The sequence below is a fragment of the Capronia coronata genome (genome assembly GCF_000585585.1).
Source record: "Capronia coronata CBS 617.96 chromosome Unknown acBCG-supercont1.4, whole genome shotgun sequence".
Classification (NCBI taxonomy): Eukaryota; Fungi; Ascomycota; class Eurotiomycetes; order Chaetothyriales; family Herpotrichiellaceae; genus Capronia; species Capronia coronata.
In genome coordinates this window covers 2,599,119-2,625,850 of record NW_006912896.1, presented here as the reverse complement: position 1 = coordinate 2,625,850, position 26,732 = coordinate 2,599,119, and the positions used below count along the sequence as shown (strand labels likewise).

The window sequence follows — 26,732 nt, the reverse complement described above, 5'->3', positions numbered from 1 at the left end:
CACATACAGCACAAACGCAGCAGCCCTTTCTGCAGTCGCGATCCTTGTGGCCAATCTCTGGGCTACCAACGCGCCCCTCTTCATGAGACCCACTGAGGCCTAAAGCTGGCCAGCCGCGGGAGTCCATCTGCGGTGACCAAACAATGTCAAAATCGACATAGTGCCATCATCGGTCGCTGCAACGTACCTCTCCGCCTCCAAATTGATCTTTGTGGCGAGGGGTTGACACCATGTTCATATCTCCCGATATGACCACGGAAGACACTTGCTTCCTGTCAATGGCGAATCCTGGATTACCTGGCCGACAATATGATGCGGCTTGCCGCCATCACCAGGCAATCGACATTTGACCTCAAAGAGCAAGCTGGGTGACTTATGGCGGGCAGAATCGTTCTGCGTGCCCATGGCGGTGCTCTGTGGTGGGCACGGAGTTTCTAGTCTGCGTCGACCGGGTCCCAATCGGTCACTAAGTACTCGTCCAGGCCATCCATTGCCTTTATGTCCTCGCCAGAGATCTCGAAGTGGCTGATGTCCGCGTTTGACTTGATTCTCTCTTTGGACACACTCTTGGGTAAGGGGATGTATCCATGTTGAAGGCTCCACCGGATCATTAACTGGGCTGGCGTACAGTTGTACTTTTTCGAGAGCGAGACAATCGTAGGATGCTTCATACGGAGTGCCCTGGCAAGTGGTGCGTATGCTTCAACAAGGATGCCGTACTTGCGACAGGCTTCGGTGATGTTGGTCCTGGTATTGAATGGATGGACTTCGATCTGATTGACGGCTGGCATGATACGCGGTTTGGAGGCGATCAATTCGTCCAAATGCTTGACGCCAAAATTACTAACTCCACCAATTCTGACCTCGCCGTCTTTGATGGCGTCCTCGACCGCCCGCCAACTGGACAGTCGTGCGCTCTTCCCCCCATAAGGGCTGTGGAGCAGAAAGAGGTCGATGTACCCCAGGCCACATGTTTGAACCGACTGCTTGATGGACCGACGAGCAACCTCGTAGCTAGCGTTGGAAGCTAGTTTCGAAGTGAAGAAGATGTCCTCGCGGGTCAATCCTGCGGTGTTGCTTGCCTTGTCGTTCAGGAAGGAGAGAATAGCCTGACCGCAGTCCTTTTCGTTCCGGTACATCTGAGCGCTGTCGATGCCGCGATACCCTGCCTCCAGTGCCCACTTCACGGCCGATTTGGCCTCTCGGCCGCTCATAAGATAGACTCCCAGATGAATTTGCGGGATAGACAGACCGTTGGAGAGGGGGATGCGTGTGGACACGGAGAAGCTGTTGGGGGCCATCTTGTTGTAGTGTCGGGCAGAATAATCGACGGACGATTACGGATCGGGCGTTTCAGACGGTGCGGAGGGCGTTGTCGTATCAACCAGACTCGTAGATGTGTACCTAGGTACCTATGTTGTATGTGCAGTGGTGTGTTCCTGAGTCGTGGTGAGGGTGGACAAATAGGACGGAATTCACGGTTTGAATCACAGACGGGCAATATACCACAGAAGATGCCCAGAGTTAGTAGTAGAGAATATGGGGAATGACGTCGACGAGTTCCGTACGGACAACTTGAACACCACACCGGGGAGCTCACCGTCTCCCGAGATATAGAGATCTTCTTCGCCTTCAAAAATGATGTGCCACAGTACAGTAGCTTATTACCTGAAATGCCACTTATGTGAAGGTTGACCGTTCCGTGTTTTCCGGCGGTTCTCTGTTACTACCCTGCGCCTGCGCCTGCGCCTAACGGGCCCTGCACCAGCCTCAACTACTCCCCCACCACAAAGCCTGAGGTCAACCAGCCACTGACACCGCTTCTCGCTTCGACTACTACTACAACTGACAGTAAACAGCGAAGCCCTCCCCTCCACCATCTATCCCAGCCTCTTGAAGGATACTATCTCACGGGGAGAACATCTGAAGCCGAGGCTGAGGATTCCAATCTTTCTTCCTTTCGTATATCGCTACTTTCGGTGAAGCCTTCGAACCAAAATATCTTCTCATTGTGAAACAGCTCTCTGCAGGCAGAAACGGAGGATACGACGAAGAGAATCCCGCGATCCATCACCTCTCACAGACTTGTGTTCCCGATTGATTCCACTTCACTCACCGCTTCCATCGCCGCGTCGCTGCCCTCGGGTCATAGCATCAAGGGCGCTGTATCTGATGGGCATCTACTGAGCACTGAGGCATCCTGGACTGCACCCGCCATGTTCTGCTTCTCATCATGTCCTTATCGCATACTCGGAAATTTGTCCTAATGGTCTTCCATTGTCCTTTATCACTCGGCGGCAGATAGGCGCTGTATAGCTCAGACATTGCTCCATCTCTATCATAAGAAAGTGCTTACAGTTGGTGGCCACCATGGCGTTTTCGTCGTCTTCGTCGGAGGATAATTTTGGGATGTCGCGCTCTTTCCGGGATGCCCGCTTCACTGGTATTAATAGTCCTTCCGAGGCGTCTAGTCGGGGCAAAGGGCCCGCAGGCCCGCAGTTCGATATCATTGCTTGGTTTCCCAAATACCAGAGCTGCCAACGCTACTTCATCGACCATGCCCAGCACGAACCCCTGGTGCAGGCGTTTGCGTCCTTCATCAATATCCTTCTGCCCTTCCAGAGACAACCCCACCCCATCTTCAGCTCGACAGGGTCTCGAAGCGGCAAATCAAGGCTTGACAAAGACGCCACTCGGGGTTCCTCTTCAGAGGCATCGGCAGCCGCAGCAGCATCAGCCGTCTCGTTGATTCCGTTTCTGCGCCGGCTGGTGGTCACGGGGATGGACGTTCCACAGGTGTTGCATGGCTTCTTCGGCGACGACTGGCAGGCAGGTGTTGGGCCACAGCGAGAGCAGGAGAGGCGGAACTACCTGTTCGCAGCCAAGAGCGGGGGGTGGGCGTCTGTCAAACGTGACTACGACATGCTCCCTTTGGAAACAGTCCCGTTCATGCGACCGCTTTATGAGCCTACAGACGGTGAGCTTCAAGCGGCGGAGCGGTCGTGGAGCGAATGGCTTGCGCTGGAGGATTGGATGGTCGGCCCCCGCGCGCCTCCGGATTGAAATGTGTATTCGAAAAGCGCGAACATGCGATTCAGGAAGCAGCAACGGTGGTTATGGAAATGGTTCATGAACAGAATGTGCATCAGCGGCTCTCCTGGAAACACGACACGGCTTTATTTGAATTTCGAGCGATCGCGAGGTGGCACATTAATCTCGGAGCCTGAAGAAATCACTTTCGTCGGGCATTTCGCAACTGGGAGTTACTTGGTAGTTCTATAGCACGCAACTCAGATGTATATTGACAGAATCTCACATCTCCAATCTACATACATAGGTACCTTAGTACTTGTATGTCATTCCCGCTTCACTTCAGCCTTGCACTCGGATCGGCCTTGGCACAAGGCTGCCGTCGAGCTGGAACGCTGATTGGTTAAAGTGTCTCCTACGACATAGATCTCAGACCTCGCCGCCAACTTGAACCATCATTGATGATAAAACATCGTCTCGCTATTTGGCTTCTACACGCGCGGCTCACAGACATCACCTAGAATAGACATCCCGCCTAGTTATCCGAGATACATTCACTACCTTCATACTCTGCTTGATCCTCCACTTCAACCTGGCAGGCCTTGACTATGCCTCGACATGATTTGCCACTGCTTCACTTCTAGATCTTCTTTCACTTTTGAGCGCATCCGGGGCGAGTTGTTTTGGATTTGGATCAACCATGGCTAGCAACGCCCGTCTGCTCCTGGACCCGAAGTCTCTGAAGAGAACGAGTGAGTCAAAAAAAAGTAAGTGTTTCATGATCTCTCGGCTAGCCTTGTTGATACGCCTGGGAATTTTTCCTCTTGGTGGCGGCCATCAGCTAACACTTCATTGTTTCCTCAGACAGATCTGAGGCACGCAGCTCTAGTCCGTCGAAGGCGGTCAACTCTGACGGCGCAACTCCTCACCACTCTCACCTCACTCATCCTCATGGGATAGTCCACGTCTCGCAGCTTAGTCAGAGTCCAGCGGGAGCCTCGTCGATCTACGATCCTCGATCTCTCCTGAGTCCCCGCACCGCGCACAAGGCTTCCGCATCCTCAAAAGGTCAGCATCCAATGTCTCAACCCATCGATGAAACTCGGTCGAGCCTTGGCTCGTCTCCTGGTCGAGCGCTCAATCATGAGAGCAGCGGTCCGAAGTCTATGCTTGAGAGTGTTCACAGCGTCGAGTCTCGAGTCGATAACCCGCGCAAGAAGATCAAACTGGGCGCTGAACCTGAACAGCAAGACTTTAAGAAGGCCAGCACGTTTGCACATCGTCCGACGAACAGCATCATTGGTGAGTATATGCGGCCTGATGCTGAAAAGGTCGCCGAAGCCACCAGGAATAATCTTGTCGATCTGACGAATGACGATGATGACGGGGACGACGATATCGAGATTGTCGCCTCACGGACTGTTGATGATCAAGAGGTCTGCTACGGACACGTTGCTACCACTGCGTCGGCATATCTCATTCCCAGACCTAAAGCCGACTCTCTACTTCATCGAGAGAACGAATGGCCTGTCATGAAATGTACCCTGGTCCGTATCCCGTCGAAAGACACAGTCATCGATGTAGTCGATCCCTGGAAGACGACGTTCGCAAAGGTCAATCATGATTTCGCCGCCGCCCTTGCACCTGCTATGGATGGTCTCAAGGGCTTTCGGACGCAGGCCAGACTGGTAAACCGCCGGAAGAAGCCAGATGAATGGGCTCACCAACCTTGTTCGGAACAGCTGAGAATGGTGGTGAATCTATATGGGCGAAGAGGGGACGCTGATAAAGTTGGAAAGCATTTTGGACAGCACAATTTCTGGTTCAGACCGCCAATGGCGCCCGAGCCTGGAGTGCCTATTGTCAATCCTCATGCTCAACGATATGCTCTCACTCCGCCGGTCCGCAACGCCGGTCCAGGCCGACTCCTTCCCGATACACGAACTTTGGAAGAGGCGACCGAGGCAGTCTCGAAACTCTTTGATTCCTTTGCCAATGCAGCTGCCCCTCTAGCCGAGACAGACCCTCCTTCGGTGTTGATTATCACGCCTCTGCTCAGTCATCAGAAACAGGCGCTCACCTTTATGCTGATGCACGAACGACCAAGGACCTTCGGTTCGAAAGAGTCGGAGAACTCGTCACTGTGGAGGCGCAAACAATCCAGATCCGGTGCCACAACGTACCACGAAGTCGTGACGGGTATATCTGTCAAAGAGGAGCCGGAGCAGGTGCTGGGCGGCCTCCTAGCCGACGTCATGGGTCTAGGAAAGACCCTTCAGGCTCTCTCACTGGTTGCGAGCACGGCAGAGGAAGCCAGGGCATTTGCTCAAGAGAAGGTGGTTCGTGACGACCAAAACATGTTGCTGGCCAACAGTAATGCCACCTTGATCGTGTGTCCAACCAGCACCGTCAAGAATTGGGAGGACCAGATCGGTCAACACATCCGACCTGGAACGATGGCATACTACGTTTACCATGGACCCGGTCGAGAACGAAATCCCTACATCCTCTCGAAGTACGACATTGTTATAGCAACATACGGTGTTGTGGCGTCTGAATTCTCTGGCAGAAGCCAGGCCAGCCCCTTAAAGCAACTAAAGTGGTTCCGAATCATTCTTGATGAAGCACATACGATTCGTGAGCAAAAGGCCATGCAATCGCAGGCGATCTTTAGCCTCGAGGCCCAGCGTCGATGGTGTCTAACCGGCACCCCGATCCAGAACCGTTTGGACGACCTCGGGTCCTTGACTAGGTTCCTACGCCTTTTCCCTTACGACACAGCTAGCCGGTTCAACCAATATATCAGGGGTCCGGCACAGGCCGGCGATCCGGGCTTTTTAAAGGCGCTGCGAGTTTTTGTCGACTCATTCACTCTCCGTCGTCTCCGGGACCGTATTGATTTACCGAAGAGGGAAGACTTTGTGGCCAAACTAGAGTTCTCGCCAGAAGAAAGACAACTACACGACTTCTTTAAAGACATCGCACACGTCCAAATCCGCGAACTGGCGCAGACCAAGGAAAAGAACAGCGGGGTTCAGCACCATGTGCTTCGTGGAATCATGACCCTCAGGTTGATTTGTGCCCACGGCCGAGACTTGCTCAAGGAAAAAGATCTGGAGAAACTCAAGGGTATGAGTGCGCAGGAAGCCATCGACGTGGATGGAGAAGACGCTCTCCCAACTATATCGAGACGGGCAGCCTACGAATCTCTCAACCTGATGGCTGAGGCCCAGCTGGACAATTGTCGAAAGTGTGAAAAGAGAATCGGCAGCGAAAGTGCGCAGACTGAGGCCGAAGACGAAGAACATGGGATCCGGTGCTACGTCTTACCCTGTTTCGACCTGGTGTGCGCGGATTGCTTCGAGCCGGAGAAAGCGGCGTTCGATAGCTTGTCGAACAAGGATCCGACCATGTGTCCGTTTTGTTCGGCACGGATTGCTGCTCAGTACGTTGGATTTAGTGGATCTACGGCACGAGAAGTATATCTTGCGCCGGACGATGATATCGCGCCGGACGAGGGCGATGGCAATGGTAAAATCGCCCAGGTGTACAGCGGTCCTCATACGAAAACCCGAGCTCTGCTGCAGGATATTGCGGTCATGACAGAAGAGAGCAAGGTATTGGAGGCTGCTGGAGAACCACCGTTGAAATGCGTGGTCTTCTCCGAGTTCACTTCGCACCTCGACCTTATTGGAAAGGCGCTCACTGACCGTGGGTATTCTTTCGTCCGTATCGACGGCACCATGTCTCTCAACAATCGCAAGCTCGCCATGGATGCGCTCGCCTCGGACAACAGTATAACGATCCTGCTAGCATCCATCAAAGCAGCTGGACAGGGACTGAATCTCACGGCCGCATCACGAGCCTTTATCATGGAGCCGATGTGGAACCCAGCCGCCGAGGCGCAAGCCGTCGACCGCATTTACCGAATTGGGCAGAAAAGACCCGTGGTGGTCAAGCGGTATCAAATCGCGGACAGCATCGAGGGCAAGATCGTCGAGCTCCAGAAACGAAAACAGCAGCTAGCAGATGTGTCAATGAACCAGAACCACAAGCAGCTGAGCAAGCAGGAAGTGCGTGAGCAACATATGAAGGAGATTTTGGCGTTATTCAAATGAGCATATCGGTGGCATCTTGGGAAGGAGGCTTCTCTCTTCTCACTGTTGCTAGATCGTGGATTGATTTCGATCGAGGACGACGAGCTTCGACATCGAACTTGACTCACGAATCTGCGGGCTTGGGAGGCTCATATCTGCATGCGGTTTGGGGAAGTTCACGGGCCTGGATTGGACCATTAGCTAGGCGTTCAAAGGGCAGCTAAGAATGACACAGAGATACCAATACTACTACAATTGCATTGGACTTGAACTGGATCGACTTTGAAGCAAGGCGTATTTGTACCGGTGTAGTAGTGACTGTTGAAGAATGTAGTACGTAGTAGCAGCGGGTAGAATGGTAATGTGATAGCATAAGGCGTGATGGCGCAGGCAAATAATGATAAGTACCGAGTGAGTACGTACCTAGTAAAAGTATGGCAATCAATCCGTTGGGGCCATTATGGGTTGTGAGAGGATGGGAATTGTCGAGGGATTCAGACACTGGCACCAATCTACCTCAGATCTAGGAACTAGCTTCCGAGCCACTACTACGCCTATCTTCCTGCGGTACTATCTACTATAGGTGGTTTATCTACTAAGGAACGTAGTGGATTGACCAGCTGTAGCCTAAGGGCTCCCTACTAGGGCTAAGGAGGCTCCCTAGGCCCCGTCCTCTCATCTCTCCCGCTCTCCCAAACGCCACTGACGCCGTTCCTTGCAGGCTACAAGCCGGGGATCCTTAGACCAACTTTAGGCCTTCACCGATGCCAAACGGGCTCCCTAGGCCTTAGGCCTCTCTGCCCATGAACCTGGCTCCCGTCTGTTGCTTCAATTGAGTTTTGGACTTGGACACCATCCTGGTCGAACAAATTTGTGCTTTCAAACGCCGACCAGATTGCCTCTTTCTGTTCTTGCACACTCTCCTCTCTGCGACCGCTCTTGCTTCCGTGTCAGTGGCAGATTCGCTGCTCTACTGCTGCTGCTGCGTCCATCTTCCTTCCGAGCTTCATTCACTAGTTTCTCCTGACGACATGTTTTAGCCTGTCCTAGCAGATCGATCCTTTCTCCTCCTAAGTGTCAGACATCTTTATCCCCCGTCGAGATGGTTGTCGTCGACCACCATGAATACCTCTGTGAGGAAGAGAAGCGTCTGAAGGATGACCGCGAGCGCAAGAAATACTGGAAGAAATGGGGCCCGTATGTGGCCGAGAGACAGTGGGCAACTGTCCGCGAGGACTACTCGGACAATGGTGATGCCTGGAGTCATTTCTCCCACGACCAGGCAAGGTCCAGGGCTTATCGCTGGGGCGAAGACGGCATTGCAGGTGTCAGCGATAGCCATGGCCTGCAGAACGTGGCCTTTGCTTTCTGGAATGAGAAGGATGACTTCCTGAAGGAAAGACTGTTTGGCCTCAGCAATCCGCAGGGGAATCATGGCGAAAGTGTTAAAGAAGCGCACTTCCACCTCGACAACACGCCTACTCATTGTAAGCGTGCATACTTGCCCACACTCGTTGAGATCCCGCTAATCTGTCCACAGCATACATGAAATACCTATACAAGCTTCCGCAACGACGCTTCCCCTATGAACAATTGATCGAGGAAAATGCGAAGCGTGGTAAAGAAGAGCGCGAGTTCAATATCATCGACTCAGACGCCTTCAAGGACGACCGATACTTCGACATCTTCATTGAGACGGCCAAGGAGACGGATGACCCTGAAGAGATGCTGTTCCGGGTGACCGCCTACAACAGAGGCCCGGAGCCGGCGCCTCTGCACATAATTCCCCATATGTGGTTCAGGAATACATGGACTTGGGGCCATGAATCAGACAAGCTGAAACCCAACATTCGCATGGTCGGGCCAATGACTGCCCAGTCAAAACACCATAAGTTGGGAACCCGTTTCTTTCAACTGTCTCCTTCGCCCGGCTGCGGTCCAGAGGCCGAGGATGTTCATCCCCAACTCATGTTCACGGAGAACGACACCAATCACGAGAAGCTCTATGGAGTCAAGAACAAGCAGCCATATGTCAAGGATGCTTTTCACAGATGGATCGTGGATGAAGAGAAAGGCGCCATCAACCCTCGCTGCTCAGGAACAAAGTGTGCTGCTTGGTACGACTTTGGGCAGGGTGAGGGCGTGCCTCCCGGTGAATGCGCTGTAGTCAGATTTCGTCTCTCCCGCCGCTACGATGGCTACCTCAACGAGGAGCTTCTGGACGACATCATGGAACAAAGGCGTCAGGAAGCCGACGAGTTCTATTACCGGATCAGCCCTCTCCCCATGGCCGATGATCTTCGAAACATCCAAAGGCAGGCCCTCTCCGGCATGTTGTGGTGCAAGCAGCATTATCACTTTATCTGGGATCAATGGGCGAATGGTGACCCTAACATGCCTCCACCGCCGCCCAACCGCAAGAATATCCGCAACAGTCATTGGAAGCACATGTACTTGGATGACATTCTCTCAATGCCAGACTCATGGGAGTATCCGTTCTTCGCGGCCTGGGATTCGGCGTTTCACTGCATCCCACTTGCAATGGTCGATCCAGAGTTTGCAAAGAAGCAGCTCGATCTGTTCACCAGAGAATGGTACATGCATCCCAACGGACAGCTACCCGCATACGAATGGAATTTTGGTGATGTCAATCCTCCCGTGCATGCCTGGGCTGTTTTCAGGACGTTCAAAATCGAGCGCAAGATGTATGGTCGGCAAGACCTCGACTTCCTCGAGAGAGTCTTCCAGAAGTTACTGCTCAACTTCACCTGGTGGGTGAACCGAAAGGACAACGACGGCAAGAATGTGTTTGAAGGTGGCTTTCTGGGCCTAGACAACATTGGCTTGTTCAATCGATCCGAGCCGCTGCCCACTGGTGGCGTGTTGGAGCAAGCAGACAGCACCGGTTGGATGGCCTTCTATTGTCTTTGCATGCTCAACATTTCCCTCGAACTAGCTAAACACCGGAGAACCTACGAGGACATTGCGTCCAAATTTTTCGAGCACTTTATCTTGATCTCGGATGCCATGACATTCCGCGCTGGTGGATCGGAGAAGAGTTTGTGGAACGACGAAGACGGCTTCTATTATGACGCGATTTCTTGGGGAGGGCCGTGGTCTCAGCAGTTGCCCGTCCGCTCCCTAGTCGGACTGATTCCACTCTATGCAGTGATGACGCTCGAGCCCGAGCTCATCAACAAGTTCCCAAACTTCAAGCGACGGATGAATTGGTTCATTGAAAACCGGCATGACGTCGCGGAACGTAATATCGCGTCCATGCGCAAGCGAGGCAAGGACGAACGTCTTCTCTTGTCATTGGTCAGCAAGGAACGACTGGAAAAGATACTGAAGAGAATGCTCGATGAGACCGAGTTTTTGTCCGAGCATGGCATTCGGAGCTTGTCCAAATACCACGAAGATCACCCTTATAGCATGGATGTCAATGGCCAACAGTTCAAGGTTGGCTATGTCCCGGGAGACTCCGACTCTGGACTATTCGGTGGCAACTCCAACTGGAGAGGTCCGATCTGGATCGCTGTGAATTTTCTCCTGGTCGAATCTCTACTTCGGTTCTACATGTTCTATGGCACCAGTCTTCAGATTGAATGTCCGACAGGATCTGGTGAATACATGCACCTAGGCCACGTAGCGGAGGAGATCCAGCATCGCTTGCAACATCTTATGGTTCGAGACCAAGATGGCCGCCGTGCCATCAACGCTGGCAACGATACGTTGGACTTTGACCCACACTGGAAAGACTATCTGTGGTTCTTTGAATTCTTTGATGGCGACACCGGTAGAGGTCTGGGGGCCTCGCACCAGTGTGGCTGGACCGGGCTAATGGCGAAGATGATTCATGATACAGGGATCAACTGCCGTCTACCCCAGACGCCTCGAACACCCTCCACGGCTGCGGCGCATTACTTTGACGACATCCTTACTCGCGGTGTCACGAGAAAGAACACTTATATCGGGACTCCCGGTCCTGATAGCCATAAATCCCCACGCATGCGGCGCTCCTCGACCTCACGCTCGATTGGCAACCGCAGCAGCATCGCGTCGAGCATCAACGGCGACCAGAAATCCACCGCCACAGATAGCGACGCGGGCGACAACGGTGAGAGGTCGTATTTCACCCGCGATCGAACTCAGTCGCAGGCTTCGGAGTCGGACGCTTTTGGTGAGGAGGACGTCCTTGAGAAAGAGCGTAGAAAGAGCGTTGCCGACAGCCACTACGACAAGTATGTCAGCGAACAACTGAGTCGAATGAAAACCGATGAGAGTACCGCCGTCTATGAAGACGAGTTTGAGGCTCAACTGGATTAAAGGCCGTTGCGCAGGATGGCCAGCCCTCTTGCTTCCGCAAGGATGAAACGCGTCGTCCTGGTAATGGAGGGCTTTGGGCGTAAAGAAGGCTCCACTGTCATTACGGAGGTCGAAGAAAGGCGAGTTTTGCACGTTGGACGATATTATAATAGAATGGAGTGGTCAGACACCTGATGCCTGCTACCACCCCAGATAGACCTGGAGGAACTCGGGAAGGGGGGATTCGTGAAGGAACAAAGAGACTAGACGGGGACAAGACCATTATCGCACTCGCAAAAGAAAGCATAGAGCGGCCATTATCGTTAGAATGAAGTCCGCATTGATACAAAGTGACCTACATCGAGAATGTGTCCCATCTCTCGGAGCCATCTACTGGTATGCTATCAGCTCTTCGATTGAGTAGGGAGGTTCTTGTCAGAGGTCCTGTAGGCTTTCACGCCATGGTTTGTGCCAACACGGCCTCGGAGGCGAAAGCAAACAGGTCGACAGTGGACGGAGCGAATGCTGCGAGAGATAAAAAGAAAAGCGCCGAACGCATACATATAATGAAATGATTCCACCAGCAGTATCGGACGTGTCGGAAGGACGACACGTGCAGTAAAGGTAGGCAATTCACAGCATTGAACTTGGAATCTTCTTCTTTCACATTGGCCCAGCCCAGAGCATGGGGAAAAGTGGTATATACACTGTCTTTTGGCGCTTCCCCAATGTCCACGTAGTTCCTCTGTCTTGCCCACTCAATCCACAACCGACACAGTAGTAGCAGGACAGCAGCCTCTGCATGCGCTACCATGTCGCCGTGAAAGTCTACAAAACGCCCTTATCAACTCTTCTTCAACGCCACTCGCCCGTCCCTCGTTGCTTGGATCCATGTGATGGCCTTTCGAGCAATCAAGCTAGATCCACAAACACACTCACATACAACCAATTCTTTGGCAAGTCGGGGAGCGTGAGGAAGGGGGAACGGGTTTACACGGTGTCGGTCAACATCTTGTTCAAGCGGGAGATCTTGCTGGACACGCTGAGGTCGATGCTGCGCTCGCCGAACTCGACGATCAAGCCGCCGAGGATGTCCGGGTTCACTTTGGTGGTCAGCTTGAGCTTCTTGCCCTGGCTGTACTCGGACTTGGAGATGGCTTGTTCGAGGCGTTTGAGCAGTTTGTCGTCGAGTTTCTGGTTCGTCCCAAATGTCAGCACAAAGAAACCGTAGTCCACCCCATGAACAATTGCTTTCAAGTCTCTCGAGTGCCCGTTTTTCATCTTCTTGATAGTCCACGATGGAAGACGAAACTCGGACTCAAAAAGACGACTTTTAGGCTAAGGGGCTTCTTTTCTCTTCTTTTCCTTACCTGAGCACTCGTCACGACCACCTCCATTTCACCCTTGGATGCACCGATCAGGGTGGCGAACTTTTCGCAGGCGCCCTCGAGCAGGCCCAGCCGGTTGTGCTCCGCGAGAGCCGACAGGAAGTTCTTGACCGTGCCGCTCTTGTCCACGCCGCCGGTGTGTTTCTCCAGCTCGGCCACGATCTGGGCCTTGTCCGAGTCCGACAGCATCGGGGCGGTCAGGATCGTCTGCAGCTTCGGGTCGCCCTTCAGGATCTGGCTCAGGCTGAGGATCGCCTTCGACGTCGGCTCGAGCGTGTTGGTCTTTGCGGCCGCCGTGTACTATAAAACACAAATCCCATCGCAGTTAGCTTTTGTAACTTTTGTAATTTTCCTCGCCAACCATTATGTGTGCTTCCTGATCATTGAAGTGTTTCCTGTCGCCAGAAGTCCCCGTTGCCCAGACCAAGCCTTGGGTCAAGTTGTCGGGACTGGCTCTGGCTCCGGTAGACCCCAAAGCCAGTACACCAGTGGGGCTCCGCGACAATGTCTTCCACGGGCAGAATGGCTTGTTTTTAGCATACCAGAGCGTTTGCATAGGTTCCATCAACTCCGAACAGGGGCACAGGAGGCTTCGGGTCGACGGTGGGAGCTGCAGCGTAGGTTCGGATAGCAGTTTTCGGAGCTGCTGTTCGGCGCGCGGCGGCGAAGGCGGGCCGCATGAGCCTGGAGGACATCATCTTGGAGAGGCGCTGTTTCTGAACGATCGGAAAAGGGAAGAAGCAGGCGACTTTTGGTCGAGAGAGGAGATTCAAGTTTCGATTTCAGACCTTCTGTTCGAGCTCCAAAGACGGTCATTGAAGGTTGGAGGCTTCCCGGCTGTGGAGCTAGGCTGAATTTGGACTTAGTGATAATATTAGAGATTTTTGGAGCTGATAGGGAATAGAGATGTTTTAGAGTCTTAAATGCAACCCGCCCATCAACTTCGACAATGTGGTCACTACAACACTTCATGAAATATATGGAACTGTTCATGGGCGTTCAATGGCTTAGTGAATAAAGTCCATCTACCTGTTAGTCTATGCGGTGGTCTTTTGCTCCTGGGCTCCTTTCAGCCCAGTATCAGCTCCGTGTCCTCCATATCAGCAACTCGCCATTCATCACGACTGAGCACCCCCTGAATGCTCTGATCGAGATTCACTGTAGGGGCCGAAACTCCAACTACTCACGTCGTCGTCAATAGTGAGGCGGAGCCCCTTCACATCAATTTCTTCGTACATCTGCACAATTGCAGCACGGGCCTGCTTGTGCCATGGCCCCAGACCGCCATTGATTGCATCGTCCCTGCTTCGCCAAAGGCCTTCGCACGATCAGAAATTGAGGAATTGGAAGAAGACAAGTTGTAGTCACTCACATGTTGCAAGATTTCTTCTCTCTGTATCAGGCGTACCATACCAATACTTCAGCAAGCCGCCACTTTTGGTAGCCTCAACATGGGATTCTTTATCGAGCTTGAACAAGAGGTCCACGTCGACATTCTGCTTCAACTTGGATCTGAATTCGACGACATAGAAACTGTGTCGTGTCCATCTATAGCCCTCGGTGGCTACCAAAATTCTCAGGGTTGACATGATATTCCTCCAGTCCAAGGCTTCGTCATATCTCACTTTTGCGTACTCTGTGGTGGCTGGTTGAAGCTGTCTCAAGGCCAGAGCCAGCAACCGGTTGGGCGTGTCGATACTCTCAAGATCCAGTTGATGATCGCGCTCCAAATATGGCGAGACCGTGAGCCAGCGACCTGGTACTTGGATTGCGTCGTCCGTGAGACGGTGAGAGCGACGATCAATTGAGAGCGTTTCTTCCAGTGGTCCATGAGAACCGCTCACATTCTGGACGTCTAGTGAATAGCCATTTTCTCCCCTGAACCCTGCCGGAGGTAGAACCGTTGTCATTTGCTCTGTCTGATCAGATCCTCACCAAATTCGCTGCCAGGTTGAGTGGACAGACAGTGAGCGAGTGAAGAAAAACGGCGACCGCTCGGTAGTCAAGGTCAGTACTGTGATGGCTCTGTCGGTATTGAATAGGTCGATGATGAGAGATCAAAGAGGGCTGAAGGGACTGTCTGTAGGTTTTGTTGACTGTGAAGTTAAAATGATACAATTGTGTAAAAGGGGCATTTGATCACGCAATTGGAGGAGCTTATGGCATTGGAAAGTGCAACCATCCGTCCTGCAACACGGAGATGAGGAAGTGTAGAGTAAGAAACTCCAGGCCAACATGAAAGTAACGATGTAGCAGAATGAACCCAACAGAAATCGAAGTCACTCTCTCACGGAAACGAAGGTTGTTTATGTGGGCATCGTCCTTCACAGTTGAAGCGTGTTAAGACGCCAGTGGCGATCGTCTGTTGACCTGCAACGTATGTACACGATATGGCCATCATTATTCTCTTTCAACAGGCACCGCCTTCACCCACAATCTGTGCTGGTATGGCATATCTTGGGGAACGAGATAAGTGGACGACGTAGAAGGGCGGATGCTCGGGCTGCGAGACTCTGCAAGACAAGGAAGCGAGCAGGCCACACAATTGCTCTTGACAGCGACTTTACCGCATCCGGGCAAAATATCACGCAGCCAGCAGCCAGCAGCCAGCAGCCGCAGAGAATGATCTTCGAGACGAGAGGCCGATAACCGACACATGCTGCCTCCCGCCGGCCCATTTCGCCAATGGTCGTTATCACCAAAGCGACGACAAGGTATCGTCAATGGAAAGGGCGATAAGCATAAAAAATGAGAGGTTCGGATGTCGGAAGAGAAGGGTATTCGCAGTCGTCCTGATCCTGATCTTGATCTTGAAATAGCCAACAAAACCCGTTGGGTAGAATAGGAACAGACTCAACAAGCCGCAGTCTCTTCTCTCCTTGGGTTCCGATGTGTCTCTGCCTCTCTTCTTCTCTGTAGTAGTACCCCACATTGGACAGGCCAGCAACGGTGGCTGGAGGGTTATTGATTGGTGGGGTGGGAAGTGAGGCTGGTGACTGCGGCGGCATATTTTTTTAGTACCTGCAAAAAAACTGAACAGCCACCGTCTCCAATCCTGCACTGCACTTGACAACTCTTTCATCTCTTCACTCTTTACTCTTCATCCCTCCCATCCTCTTGTCTCACTTCCTGTACCACCCCCTCCATCGACCTCTCATCTGCTCAGCAGCCTCAATCAATCCCTCTCTCCTTTGCTATCACTCAATCCCCCTTGCCGGCGCAATCATGAACGGAGCTCCAGCCCAGAAGTTCAAGGTGGCCGACATCTCGTTGGCTGCCTTTGGTCGCCGGGAGATTGAACTCGCCGAGGTCGAGATGCCTGGTCTGATGGCCATCCGATCGAAGTATGCCGCCGACCAGCCTCTCGCCGGTGCCCGAATTGCTGGCTGCCTGCACATGACCATCCAAACTGCCGTCCTCATTGAGACCTTGAAAGCATTGGGCGCCGAAGTTACCTGGTCCAGCTGCAACATTTTCTCTACCCAAGATCATGCCGCCGCTGCCATCGCTGCTGGCGGCACTCCGGTCTTCGCGTGGAAGGGCGAGACAGAGGAAGAGTACGAATGGTGTCTTGAGCAGCAACTGAAGGCCTTCCCATCCGGCAAGACCCTCAACCTCATCTTGGACGATGGCGGTGACTTGACTGCTCTCGTCCACAACAAATACCCCGAGATGCTCAAGGGCTGCTACGGTGTCTCTGAAGAGACTACAACCGGTGTCCACCATCTCTACCGCATGCTGAAGGGCAACAAGCTGTTGATTCCTGCCGTCAACGTCAACGACAGCGTCACAAAGTCAAAGTTCGACAACCTGTACGGCTGCAGAGAGTCCCTCGTGGACGGTATCAAGCGTGCTACCGACGTCATGATTGCTGGCAAGATTGCCGTCGTCGCTGGCTACGGTGATGTGGGCAAGGGTTGTGCTCAGGCTCTTCACAGCATGGGCGCTCGTGTTCTCGTCACCGAAGTGGATCCCATCAACGCTCTCCAAGCCGCCGTGTCTGGGTACCAAGTTCTCACCATGGAAGACGCTGCTCCTCTGGGCCAGATCTTTGTTACGACGACTGGCTGCCGAGACATCATCGTCGGCCGCCATTTCGAAGTGATGCGCCACGACGCCATCGTTTGCAACATCGGTCACTTCGACATTGAGATCGACGTCGCCTGGTTGAAGAAGAACGCAAAGAGCGTCCAAAACATCAAGCCCCAGGTGGATCGCTACACCATGCCCAGTGGCCGCGCCATCATCCTCCTCGCTGAGGGTCGTCTTGTCAACTTGGGCTGCGCCACCGGCCACTCTTCGTTTGTCATGTCGTGCTCTTTCTCCAACCAAGTCCTCGCTCAGATCATGTTGTACAAGGCCGAAGATGAGGCCTTCGGCAAGAAATACATCGAGTTCGGCAAGAGCGGCAAGAAGGAGGTCGGTGTCTACGTCCTGCCCAAGATCTTGGACGAACAGGTTGCTCTTCAGCACTTGGCACATGTCAACGCCAAGTTAACCAAGTTGACCCCTGTCCAAGCCGAGTATCTGGGTTTGGATGTCGAAGGGCCCTTCAAGTCCGACATTTACCGTTACTAGATCGCTTTCCAGTAGCTACGTCCGCTTACTTTTCGAGTTGCATTCGGAGTCGGCGTCATGGATTCGGTTGTTCGGGCGATCTTTTCTAATGCTCAACGCATTAGACTGGGGGATTTCGCTTCTCGACATGCTTTTCTCTGGTTGGAAAAGAACGACATACGCTCAACGACATTGATGACGAGAACAAAGGCTTTTATGAGAGTTTTAAAAAGAAAAGTTCGAGGTCGTTTCGACGAGAGAAAGAGAGAGAGACAGAGAGATGGCATGGGATTCAGAGATGAATCTTACGTCCTTCAACGGACGGACTTGTGAAGCTTCATCAGCTTTGCAAAGTGATACCCCAATAGATAGCAAATGATTCGGCTAATGAGAGGATTTGATGATGTCCAACACCATTGCTCGTGTAAATCATGTTTCTCGCTTACTGGTGGTTGTACGGTACAAGCCTAATATTTCTGCCATTGGCGCCTCGGCTGTTAGTGTGGAATGTAGCATACTTTATGGCCCAATGTCTGTACATATGTAGATCAATAACATTCTGTTATAAGAGTATATCTCTTAGACCTAGCTGTGAGGCGCACGGTCGCAGTTGTTGGCGTCAGGGCTGCATAGGTATGTAGTATGTACGTACATAAGGGATCCAAGGCTTGGATTCAACTCATGCCAAGTCCGTCAAAGCTGGTTGACTGAATACATGCAGTATATATAGTACTACTAGCAATACAGAGTGCCATTCTTCACCGGCTTCCAACCTCTCAACAGTTATTGTTACCACCCCCCGAGCTACTTGTCGCCGGCGTTGGCAGGCGGTAGCAGGGTGAATGCAACTTGATGCTCATCAAACGAACGGAACCCGAGTTACAGGCATCCGTACGATCCCGCCGTCCTAAACCAGTCCCCAAGAAGCAACAAGAAGAGTCCGACAGAGCAATTCGATAAGATGAAACACCAGCACCCTACGAAGAATGACCATCTGGTTGGGGTCGTGGATATGGGAAGGTTTGTGATCTCGGCGCTGTTGACCCTCTTCATGGACTTTCCCACATCTGTATCAGTCTGACCGGACTCCCCATGTTGAAGCAATGGTATCCGATTCTCCATATCCGATCTCTCTCCTCCCACGACGCGAATTCTGCCCACGGTATACTTCGATCGAGCGGGCATCTCACTGTACGAGGCTCAATATGACCCGGAGACAGGGAAGAAAATCCCCATCCCGCGACATGTCATCCGAGCCGTAACCGAGGAGTTCCGACACTTCGCCCTGGTCTGTAAGGAGTTTGGGGTTCGAAAGCATCGGATCCGAGTCATTGCCACCGAAGCGACGCGGACCATGATCAACTCGAAGGAGCTCAGGGACCATATCAAGGCCAAGACAGGTCTGGTGGTCCAGATGCTGTCCAAGGAGGACGAAGGTAATGTCGGCGCCATGGGCATTGTCAGCAGCTTTTCCGAGGTTCGTGGACTGGTCATGGATCTCGGAGGAGGCAGTGCTCAAATCACCTGGATCATCTCGACCGACGGCGTCGTGCGGACCAGTCCCAAAGTCGCAATCTCGTTCCCTTACGGTGCGGCGGCCATCACGAAACGACTGGAGGAGTGTGCAAATTCCAATGAACCGGAAAAGGCAAAGGAGGAGTTCCGCATCGAGATCGTAGAGAACTTCCGTCAAGCTTTCAAGGACCTGGAGATCCCTCAGGAGCTCAAGGACCAGGCGGAAAAGGACGGCGGCTGGCATCTCTATCTTTCAGGCGGAGGGTTTCGGGGCTGGGGATATTTGCTACTGAATCAATCCCAAAAGCACGGCCTTCACTATCCCATCTCCATCATCAACGGGTTCAAGGTATACAAGGACGAGCTCACGAACACGGAAAAGCTGAAAGAGGTGGCCCGCAAGGCCGAGAAGATCTTCCGTGTCTCTGATCGCCGGAGGTATCAAGTCCCCGCCGTTGCATTTCTGATCAACGTTCTCGCCAACACATTGCCCATTGGCATCTCTGTCGCTCGGTTCTGCCAGGGCGGCGTACGAGAGGGCCTTCTATTCCGCGATTTGCCGCCGTCGATTCGAGCACTGGACCCGATAGCCGTAGCTTCAGCCCCATATGCACCTCCTTCCGCGGCACACTTTAAGACGCTGCTCCTGAAAGGCTTGCCTGCTGCATCTCCATCCATGGGCAAAGCTGTGCCGGAAACGATCACCCAACACATCATTGAGAGTCTGGCAAACTTGTCCTTTCACCATGCTTCTTTGAGCAAGGAGACGGCATCGGTAGCCGCATTGTACTGCACAACTACCGGAATTCTGGCTTCGGCTCATGGTCTGTCGCATACCTCTCGCGCTCGTATCGCCCTGATGCTCGAGAACCGGTATGATGGCGAACTGCCTCCGCGAGAGGAACTGTTCAAGTCCCGACTGTCCGATCTGCTCACCCCTGAGGAGATCTGGTGGGGCAACTATGCCGGAGTTCTGATGTGGCTGATCGGCCAGTTCTATCCGACGGGCAGGGTCGGCGCAGAACCCAAAATGTGGCTGTCGGCGCGGTTCGCCAACAATCTCGGGAAAAGCGGCCAGAAACAAGGCGTCGAGCTTACCATCTCCGTGCCTCGCTCCGGAGACGGGGAAAGACATGCTACACCGGCGGATTCGTCGGAAGACGACGAAGGCTCTCTGATTGGCAGGCGACGCATGCAAAAGTACGCGAAGCGCGTGGCCAAGGTGGGCAAGAAAAAGCATTGGGTCGGGGGGAAGGATGGATGGGGCATGAAAGTTCAGGTGTTGGTTGCCGAACACTTGAGCCCCTGAGCAAGCAATGAAAGGGAAGGATTGATATATTCTTCTGGTCCTGGTAGCAATGAGGAGGTCTGTCTTTGTGTTTGGCGTGGCCCATTGTCAGTGGCAATGGTACAAGGCCGAGGACATGATTGCTTCTGGTCGCGGCGGTTACTTCTTAAGCACGCAAGTAAAGTATTGATATTCTAATCCTAATGCTATGAGAATAGTCTGTTTACCTTCGCATTCAATGAACGTCCATCTCACGCCACGGCCTTCTTGAGCTTGAATCTGCTGGAAGGCTACCCAAGGTACATGTAGATTAGATACCTTGTTCTAAGATCGTAACAAGGAATTAAGGTTATTAAGGTTATGCTTAACAATAAGCTTATCTTCCTTAAGCTGGCACAACATTAGAAACTGCGAACCATTCGCACATCCGGATATTCAACAACCAATCTACAGCTCAATTCTTTCGGCACTCGAGGGATCGTGTACCGACTAGTCACTATAAGGCCACTGGGAGCATCGAGAGCCCATCGCCTTACGGGAAGATTGTCCGATGTAGCCCAGCCTCCACAGCCTGATGCGCTGGTTTGGACGATCCGCAACACTCAGGTGCCACACCGGTACGAAAGTCCAAGGCAATATATACAGGCTGTCGGACCGACACTCGTCGAGCAGTTGGACGGGAGTCGACAGAATGCCGCCCAAACCGCAATCCAAGAACAAACGGCCTACACATTTTCTATGTTTCCCTTTGGTCACGGACGAATCAATCTCACAACTATCAGACTCATTGGCCTACTTCAGATCAATAACTACTCCATTAGAGCATGGCAGTCAATCAAATACATCTGCAGCCGTGGAAGCAGGGTTCCGCGAAGAAACGCTAAGGATACTGCCACCCGCTGCCCATCGACCACCCGGTACATTCCATCTGACGCTCGGGACGATGGATCTGTCGGACGAAGAAGACCTGAACCTCGCAACCCGGCTGCTTCACCAGATTGATTACGTGGATTTACTTCGTGCAGCCGAGGTAGGGGGAGTGTCTGACCATTTGAATCGGCGAAGGGAGGGTAAGGTCGAGCACGGCAACGGCGGCGCAGAGGCTGAAGTTGACCCTAAGGCACGCGATGCACTTGCAGAAGAGGAGGAGGTCGAAGCAGAGACTCCTGCTGCCTCGGAAGAGGGAGAGGCCGCCGGTCAAAGCCAAAACAAGCCCCAGGCTGCAATAGAGTCTCCAGCTACTCTGCTCCACTCGCTCGCTCGAGCAATCACTCCTCCTCCACTCCGAGCTGAGACTTCTCTAGAAACCAGGCCCGCTTCAGACTCGTCTACCCTGATACCCGAGATTCCAATCCCAGCGCGTCTATCTACTTCACTCTCTTCCCAACCCGCTCCTCTGAGTATAACACTATTTGGCCTGGGCACATTCCCTCGACCAAGCACCAGCCGGGTCTTCTATGCCCAGCCTCACGATCCCACCTCTCGCCTCCTACCATTTGGCAACGCGGTCCGGCGGATTTTCCAGGAGGCCAGCCTAATCACGGAGACAAGACCGCTGGTGTTGCACGCCACTGTTGCGAATATGATCTACGTCAAGGACCGGTCCAGGGGTTCCAAGGGAAAGGGACGAGGCAGAGGTGCACAAGCCGGAACTGTCGATGCGAGGGATATCCTGAGATACTTCAATGATGGTCCTGCAGGAAGTTGGCAAAGTAGGCAACAAATCTCTGCATCGCCAGCGTCAGCGTCAGCCTCGTCACAACCATTTGTTTCCTTCCTCACAAAGGGCGAGACTATAGTTTTTTCTACAAGTTCCGAATCGGAGATGGATGGCAAATTCATCTGGGCCAAGGATATCAAGATCGACCGGATTCGCATTTGCAAGATGGGCGCGGAGCAGTCCAACCACGAGGGCTTGGGGATGGAGTACAAGCACATTGCCGAGGAGATATTTTTCTCTTGATCATTCCCAATTCCGGCCGCAGAGATACTTGTGGCTCTGCACAAACCAGCACTCGGCAAATGGCCCTTACGACACGCGTTACACGTGTTCAGAAGGAGATATTGCCCTCATGTTCCTTTTCAATATCGACCCCACATCCTTGGATCAAATAGCGCCGTTCAGGTTACACTCTCACCTCTCCGGACTGGCTTACAACCACTCCGAACATGGATCGGGGAAGCGATCGTCTATCCCTGGAGCTTGCGGGTGATAGCGCACCGGGAATGATGACAAAGATGTCTAGCCAGAGACCCGAGGGCCAATTGCGACGATACAACAGAGATTCCTATTGCGGCTGACCAGGGCAAACGATTCCCGCCATGGACTTGCCTCGCAGCGGATCGCGATCCCTGCTGATTAAGCGTTCCATCAGCATTGATGAAAGAGGTAATACAGTAAAACTCGGCTACAGCGACCAAAACACCATCGTTATGTAGAATCTAACGGGATGATGAACGAGCGTTGAAGTCTCGTCGACGGTAATCGAAGTTATTATCTATCTGCCAGGAGTACATTTAATTATATTTAGATAAGCGATAAGGGGGCCGATAAGGGCCCGGATAAGAGAGACAACGAGGTGCAGTGCCTCTATAACAATTCCTAAATAACACGATATCGCTACCTACTTCTATAGGGGGATATCGCCCTAAATGCCTGAATTTATATCTACAGAGTATAAAACAAATCTTCGGCCAAACCCGTAACGACAGCCTGCGAAGTCGCTGTCGAAGTGTTACTGTAACTGGCCAAACATGTCTCTACCTAGATATACACTACAGAAGGTGTAAGGCCAAATAGCTACTGCACGATAATAAACCGGCAAGTCGCTTTACTATGGGTATTACTAGTAGTAGTAGTAGTACGTAGTAGCTATAGCTATTTAGTAAGTTTGTATGACAGATATCCAGTCAACCTCAATGAGGCGCTTACCTCATTCATTCATTGTGGTGCCTGGCAACGTACTCGCACCCGGCGAGAAAGAATATAAAATAAGGAAGTAGGTAGCTGTCGCTATGCTGCCCATCCATCCATCTATCTACCGACACGGACATCGCATTCAGCTTTCGACACTAGCTACTACGTAGTCGCTCTATCTTCACCATCAGTGAGCCGACTACGTACTACGCTACGTTGAACGCCTCAGTACTTTTGTTCCATCCAGCGTCCAGCACCACCACCACCACCACCACTCTCTCACTCTCTGCGGGTGATTCTGTTGAAAATCATGCGCGCAATCACAGTCACCTCCTGGGGCGCGGCACCCGTCTTCACAGCCAACCACCCTGAACCGTCGTCGTCCGACGCGGACTTCGTGACAGTGAAGGTGGTCGCGGCGGGCCTGCACCAGCTCGTGCGGGCCCAGGCGGCGGGAACACACTACAGCACCAAGGGCGCGAAGCTGCCCTACATTCCGGGCGCCGACGGCGTGGGCACCCTCCCGGACGGACAGATGGTGTATTTCAGCAGCACTCACAGTGGCGGCGCCTTCGCCGAGTACGTGCGCGTCCCGAGGAGCGTGGTGACGCCTCTGTCTAGTATGCTCGACGGCGCGGATGTGGACGTGGACCCGGTCAAGATCGCCGGGCTGCTCAACCCGGGCATGTCGTCGTGGATGGCGCTGGCGGCGCGCGTCGACCGCGCCCAACTGCCGCCGGCGTTCCGCGTCGTCATCGTCGGCGTCACGTCGCTGTCGGGGAAAATCGCCGTCCATTTCATGCGCCAGCTGGGCGCGGGCAAGGTCGTGGGCGTGGCGCGCAATGCGGCTGAGATGGCCGCCCTCGACCTCGACCAGCGCATCGTCCTCGCCGAATCGGGCGCGGGGGCTGCCGACACAGACTTTTCGGCCCTCGGCGACGTCGATGTCATTCTCGACTACCTCTACGGCCCGCCGGCGCTGGCGCTGCTGACGGCGCTCGCGTCCAAAGTCCCCACCCAGTATTGCCAGATCGGCTCCCTCGCTGGAGCGGACGTGTCGCTTCCGGCCCAGCTGCTGCGGTCCAAGAACCTCACTTTGCGCGGGGCCGGGTTTGGCTCGTGGTCCATGGCTCACTACGCCCAGGAGCTGCCGGCTTTGTTGACCGCCGTGGCGAAATTGCCACCGCAGGATATCAAGGTGCGGAAACTCGAGGAGGTTGATGCTGCGTGGGCCGCAAAGAGGGAGAGAACGGTCTTTGTCCCCTGATTTCTCGTTTGAAGTACGGTAGGAGCTGGTCCTGTGTGGTCCTGGAGGACACGCATTCATTGATTGTCGAAAAGGCACTGAGGGAAAACCCAAGGCTGGGATGAGAAGGAGGGAAACCCTCATGTGAACTCCACGAAACTGAACAGAGATTACTGTGGACGATATTCGCATTGATTTATCTACGCTACGGTCATGTCAATTCCGTTGCTTCTTACATGGCTATATACCAACCTCAATCTCCACCCAGATACATCTGACCGTTGTCGTTTCCAACAGGCCCAGCTCGCTCTCCGTCCGGAAGCTCACATCTCGTAATCTCGTGTGCACATCGATCTCGTCTGCCATTGGCGCTTTTGTTCTTATTCTGGATCCGGGTCTAGACGAAGGCACCCCTGTTCCGCCATCACTCCAGATCTCTCCGTCGCTAGTTATTGGCGATTCCGCTTCTCGCCAGCCGAGATTCCACTTCCCGGTTTCGCCCGTCGGATCGTGGTCTGGGCCAGGCAGGACGAATGTCCTCTTCAGCCATGAATTCTTAGGCGGGCGTGCTCGTGCCGGATTGTCCGGCATGGCTTTCGGTTGGCTTGGGACTGCCGACACGGCTTGCGATGTCAGATTGGTGGCCTCAACCCGCATCTGGCCCGGTACCGCCGAACCACAGAGCGCTCTTCGCAACATGTGATCGAGCTCATGTACCACGGCGTGCTGTGTCCAAAACGAAGAACGGTGTTCGTCACCGCTCAGAAGGACCACAGTCACGGTTGTCTCGTTCGACAGTGTGGGCGCGACGATGTTCTGCTCGGTCACAGGAGCGCTGTTTCGGAGGGCGTCTGAAGGCACGACCGCGATGATAAGCTTGTTGCAAGCGTTCGAGAGGTGCAGGGTGAAACAGGGGATAATTGAATCGTTCAACACCCGTGTGATGCGCCGGCTGCGTTCCTGCCGCATCACGGAGGGCCGCAGCGTTGACTTCTCTCGAGAAATTGGGTCTTCCACAGTTTCTGGATTTGCTATCGTTTCTTCATAGCTAGGGACGGGATCTGAGAGATCCCAAGAATCAGTTGGTTTGGACATGGAAATGAGGTGTCAATTTCCGTTTGGTAGAAGCGAGACAATCGAACGAATGCAGTCCAGTTTTGATAAGCAACTTCGGATAATTGTTATTGGTAGGATGGGAGGCTCAATTCGGCATCAAAGAGCAGTAAAAGGCTGACGACCTATGTCAGGGGCAGGGTCGTTGCAGCCTCGCAGCGGACCTTGAACACCGCGCCTTAAGGTCTTGAGACCTAGGCTCGAGCAAGAGAGTGCACTCCTCTGCAAGTGAGACGCTAGATCGAAGAACGCTGTGACGTTGGCTAAACCAGATAGTTTGACGCCTTGATTTGCCCTTTTGCAAACCGGTGAGCTGAGGAGAATACCACAATCGGGAGGCTCTTCCGACGTAGTACTGGTGCACAATAGACGGACTCGCCACAATGATCAGAACGAAGAAGGACCTAGAGTTCTCGCATAAGTAGCATGAGCGCAGCAAGGTAGACCGTTGGCGGAGTGATCACCTAGAAGGGAGCGATCTTCTAGGCCCAAGATGAGGACCCGGCGATTCACCGGCTGAACAGTATTGAGAAGTGGGTTATCCTTATTCCCCCCCTTTGACAAGTGTTCTTGTGTCGAACTTGAAGATCTCGCTACCAGGCATGGCGCAAGGTCAGTGGCCTTAGGCGGAGCCTTCTGCAGATGGAGGGGCGAGATAGAGGGGCGAGAAGGTGGAGTATTCCCAAGAAAGACAAGATATACAGGAGGAGGATGCGGAAGTGGCAGCGAGTCGACTCGGCCATTTGGCCCCCTGGCGAGGCTGATTCGAGGACACGCTGCTTTCACATCAATGATGAAAACCTTCTTTTGCCTCTGGCATCAAGCTCAATCTCAATCTTAATCGACGAGCGGAGAATGAATCGTCGTCCGTCCCGCGTGATCGCACTCACCGCCTTGGAGTGTGGTCAACAATGAGCAACTATAGCGTTGTCAATCCTTAGACTCTTCTCAGCCGAGGTAGCCCGCCTTCGCCGGTCAAGGCTGGTAAGCGAACCACGCGGGCCTTAGCCTTTCTTCCAGCTTGGATCAGAAGGAGCGGAGAGGTCAAGGAACGGCCGTAAGTGCTTGAGCCATTTCCGCGACGAGCTGCAGTGTTCGACTGACTTGCTCGAGCCCACAATCGAGGCGATGTCCAAAAAGGTTGAGGTCAGTATTGTAGAACAGGCAACCCGGAGGGACAGAAGCAGAATGGGGACCCAGTGGCGTGTCGAGCTATTGATGGCTCGCGGACTCTGGACGAGCTTCTAGGGCGATGCGCTATATCTCACTCAGCCAT

The 26,732-nt window shown here is 53.2% G+C and overlaps 11 protein-coding genes across 11 annotated transcripts; 7 read left to right on the top strand and 4 right to left on the bottom strand.

Moving 5' to 3' along the window:
* Nucleotides 1-434: 434 nt before the first annotated feature.
* A1O1_05480 (alcohol dehydrogenase (NADP+)) lies at nt 435-1,301 on the bottom strand (the record flags this gene model as incomplete). The annotated part of the gene is made up of 1 exon (XM_007726366.1): nt 435-1,301. The coding sequence occupies one exon, from the start codon at nt 1,299-1,301 to the stop codon at nt 435-437; it is 867 nt and encodes a 288-aa protein (XP_007724556.1).
* Nucleotides 1,302-2,370: 1,069 nt separating this feature from the next.
* Nucleotides 2,371-3,063, top strand: A1O1_05479 (uncharacterized protein; the record flags this gene model as incomplete). The annotated part of the gene is made up of 1 exon (XM_007726365.1): nt 2,371-3,063. The coding sequence occupies one exon, from the start codon at nt 2,371-2,373 to the stop codon at nt 3,061-3,063; it is 693 nt and encodes a 230-aa protein (XP_007724555.1).
* Nucleotides 3,064-4,109: 1,046 nt separating this feature from the next.
* Nucleotides 4,110-7,148, top strand: A1O1_05478 (uncharacterized protein; the record flags this gene model as incomplete). Its single annotated transcript, XM_007726364.1, has 1 exon — nt 4,110-7,148. One exon carries the CDS (start codon nt 4,110-4,112, stop codon nt 7,146-7,148), a length of 3,039 nt encoding a protein of 1,012 aa, XP_007724554.1.
* A 1,081-nt stretch (nt 7,149-8,229) lies between these two features.
* A1O1_05477 (uncharacterized protein) lies at nt 8,230-11,453 on the top strand (the record flags this gene model as incomplete). Its single annotated transcript, XM_007726363.1, has 2 exons — nt 8,230-8,614; nt 8,668-11,453. The coding sequence occupies 2 exons, from the start codon at nt 8,230-8,232 to the stop codon at nt 11,451-11,453; spliced, it is 3,171 nt and encodes a 1,056-aa protein (XP_007724553.1).
* A 969-nt stretch (nt 11,454-12,422) lies between these two features.
* A1O1_05476 (ATP synthase F1, delta subunit) lies at nt 12,423-13,515 on the bottom strand (the record flags this gene model as incomplete). The annotated part of the gene is made up of 3 exons (XM_007726362.1): nt 12,423-12,626; nt 12,803-13,120; nt 13,363-13,515. The coding sequence occupies 3 exons, from the start codon at nt 13,513-13,515 to the stop codon at nt 12,423-12,425; spliced, it is 675 nt and encodes a 224-aa protein (XP_007724552.1).
* Nucleotides 13,516-13,938: 423 nt separating this feature from the next.
* Nucleotides 13,939-14,730, bottom strand: A1O1_05475 (uncharacterized protein; the record flags this gene model as incomplete). Its single annotated transcript, XM_007726361.1, has 2 exons — nt 13,939-14,138; nt 14,193-14,730. The coding sequence occupies 2 exons, from the start codon at nt 14,728-14,730 to the stop codon at nt 13,939-13,941; spliced, it is 738 nt and encodes a 245-aa protein (XP_007724551.1).
* A 1,315-nt stretch (nt 14,731-16,045) lies between these two features.
* Nucleotides 16,046-17,398, top strand: A1O1_05474 (adenosylhomocysteinase; the record flags this gene model as incomplete). The annotated part of the gene is made up of 1 exon (XM_007726360.1): nt 16,046-17,398. The coding sequence occupies one exon, from the start codon at nt 16,046-16,048 to the stop codon at nt 17,396-17,398; it is 1,353 nt and encodes a 450-aa protein (XP_007724550.1).
* A 940-nt stretch (nt 17,399-18,338) lies between these two features.
* On the top strand, nt 18,339-20,201 carry A1O1_05473 (retrograde regulation protein 2; the record flags this gene model as incomplete). Its single annotated transcript, XM_007726359.1, has 2 exons — nt 18,339-18,397; nt 18,479-20,201. The coding sequence occupies 2 exons, from the start codon at nt 18,339-18,341 to the stop codon at nt 20,199-20,201; spliced, it is 1,782 nt and encodes a 593-aa protein (XP_007724549.1).
* Nucleotides 20,202-20,871: 670 nt separating this feature from the next.
* A1O1_05472 (uncharacterized protein) lies at nt 20,872-22,143 on the top strand (the record flags this gene model as incomplete). The annotated part of the gene is made up of 1 exon (XM_007726358.1): nt 20,872-22,143. The coding sequence occupies one exon, from the start codon at nt 20,872-20,874 to the stop codon at nt 22,141-22,143; it is 1,272 nt and encodes a 423-aa protein (XP_007724548.1).
* Nucleotides 22,144-23,407: 1,264 nt separating this feature from the next.
* A1O1_05471 (uncharacterized protein) lies at nt 23,408-24,364 on the top strand (the record flags this gene model as incomplete). The annotated part of the gene is made up of 1 exon (XM_007726357.1): nt 23,408-24,364. One exon carries the CDS (start codon nt 23,408-23,410, stop codon nt 24,362-24,364), a length of 957 nt encoding a protein of 318 aa, XP_007724547.1.
* Nucleotides 24,365-24,583: 219 nt separating this feature from the next.
* Nucleotides 24,584-25,438, bottom strand: A1O1_05470 (uncharacterized protein; the record flags this gene model as incomplete). The annotated part of the gene is made up of 1 exon (XM_007726356.1): nt 24,584-25,438. One exon carries the CDS (start codon nt 25,436-25,438, stop codon nt 24,584-24,586), a length of 855 nt encoding a protein of 284 aa, XP_007724546.1.
* Between the last annotated feature and the right edge of the window lie 1,294 nt (nt 25,439-26,732).